We start from the raw sequence: 2,211 nt of genomic DNA on the forward strand, positions 1-2,211 counted from the left end.
CACACACGCGCTCGGCGTTAGTTTAGGCCACCGGGGCCCGGACTCAAACCGTGGTTGACTACATGGGAGTCCAGTGACATAGCCATTACGCTAACTGCAGGTCCCAAGGGCTAGATTTAATCTTACTTGTATTTTACTTGTTCAGGAATGAGCCAAAGGTAGCTAGCTGGTAGAGTAAAATTTTTTTTTTCCAGCAAGAACTTTATGAATGTTGCCTCATGTGTTACTGTGTTTTTGTATTCCATTGGCTTTTAGATTTTTTTTTTAATTGCCAGAGGGTTTATATACCTGTTAGAGAGAGAACCCACCTCCTCCTCACCCCCCGCGTGCATACACACATGGTGAGATGTTGTCATACTACAATTCTTTCTCCATTTCTCCACACTGTCAGAATCCTGTGTACGCATACACACATAACCTACACCCAGTATGTTTTAGGCTACTGGGGCCAGAATCATAACTGGGGTTGGCCATGTGGAATCCAGCTCTTTATGCACAGTGCTTAATCATGGGGCCCAACTGTTTTTGGGTCTTAAGTAATTGCCTTTTCTTGTCATCATAAAAATATGTAGAAAAACTTGTTTATAAAGATTATAATATTCAGGAACCAATAGGAGGCATGATTAATGGCGCTGGATGCTCGCATGGCCAACCATGGTTCAAGTCCCGGACCTGGTGGCTTGCTTTCTCGAAAGCTTTCTCTTTCTTTCACTCTCTGTCTCTGTTTCTCTCTCTCTCTGGTCAAATTGAAAAATAATAACAAATGAAATTAAATAAATAAATAAATAATTCTTTTTAAAAAGGAGTATAGTATTCAAATAAAATATGCCATTTTCCCAAATTTAGTATATTTGTGTAACTGTACTTTATTTAGCTTAAAAGTACAAATATATAATTGTGTACTTTCTTCCAAACAGACCATTCAATGTCCCAGCCTATTATGGTACAGAGAAGATCTGGACAGGGTTTTCATGGAAACAGTGAAGTAAATGCAATACTGTCTCCGCGATCAGAAAGTGGAGGCCTTGGTGTGAGCATGGTAGAATATGTGTTAAGTTCTTCTCCTGCTGATAAATTGGACTCTCGATTTAGGAAGGGAACTTTTGTAAGTACTCTGACTAAAGAACTATTTAATGTTTGCTTGATGGTTATTTGGTTATATCTTAAGTCAGCTTATTTTTTTCCCACCCTACACAGATTTAATGGACACTTTGTAGTTTTCGTGCTTTTGTTTTCTTTGGCCACTTCTTGAAATAGATGAAATAATAAAACTATTGGAAATACTTAGGATCTTGACTTTTCTGCAAAAATCAAACCATACTAATTTGAAAACATGATTTGCAGAATTAAAATGCTCATTCCTAGCAGTGCTCGATCTGAAAATAACTAAAACTTGTTTGCATTGTATTGAATTTTAATTTAGTTTGTGGTGTTACTGCTTTTCCCCACCGCTATAGTTAAGGTTGCCTTAGCTCTTCTGTTATAAATCACTAGTTTGTACTAAATTTTTTGGCCTGTGACAAATTAGTTGACTACAAAATTAAAATAAGATTTTAAATGCTTTTGTTGTTGACATGCACTATAGTGTAGTTTTAGGTCACCTTGTGGTGCCTTTTCTTGTGTTCTATTAAATATTCAGAATCAAACAGATTCTTTTTCCTCAGGGCACTAGAGATGCTGAAACAGATGGACCTGAGAAAGGAGATCAAAAAGGCAAGGCTTCTCCATTTGAGGAGGACCAAAACAGAGATCTTAAACAAGGAGATGATGATGATTCTAAAATAAATGGCAGAGGTTTGCCAAATGGAATGGATGCCGATTGCAAAGATTTTAAGTAAGATTTTAACTTTCTCAAGAAGAAAAGCATATCTCTAGAGATTATTACTATTAGTTGATGTGACTGATTTATTAGAGTTTTTTATTTTCCAGCTTAGGTTTATTTGATTTCTTTTGTACTTCATGATAATCTGGATGAATATTTTCTTTGTAAGGAAAATTAGTTAATTATGAGCTATTCAAAAAAAGTAATCTTCAAAACACTCTAAAACTGGGTTTTGTTGAAGGAATGATGTTAGAAGCTGCTTTTCTGTTAATATGGTAGTCCAGATTTGAACTTTAACTTCCCTGCTGAAATGCAGTAAATTGTAGATTTTATCCTTTTTTTTTTTTTTTTTTTTTTTTTTTTTTGTTTTGGGGGGGGTTTTTGCGCAC

The 2,211-nt window shown here is 35.6% G+C and overlaps 1 protein-coding gene across 7 annotated transcripts in view; it reads left to right on the plus strand.

Annotated features, from left to right (window-relative positions):
• PUM2 (pumilio RNA binding family member 2) overlaps positions 1 to 2,211 on the plus strand; it is a 107,792-nt gene that overhangs the window by 34,460 nt on the left and 71,121 nt on the right. For all 7 annotated transcript variants that reach the window (XM_027767937.1, XM_006167669.2, XM_027767940.1 and 4 more), the window contains 2 exons: positions 918 to 1,105; positions 1,665 to 1,834. In XM_027767937.1, the coding sequence (XP_027623738.1) occupies positions 918 to 1,105; positions 1,665 to 1,834 (358 nt within the window). The remainder of the gene's footprint in view (positions 1 to 917; positions 1,106 to 1,664; positions 1,835 to 2,211) is intronic.

This window comes from Tupaia chinensis, unplaced genomic scaffold (genome assembly GCF_000334495.1).
Source record: "Tupaia chinensis unplaced genomic scaffold, TupChi_1.0 Scaffold144952_1, whole genome shotgun sequence".
NCBI lineage: Eukaryota > Metazoa > Chordata > Mammalia > Scandentia > Tupaiidae > Tupaia > Tupaia belangeri.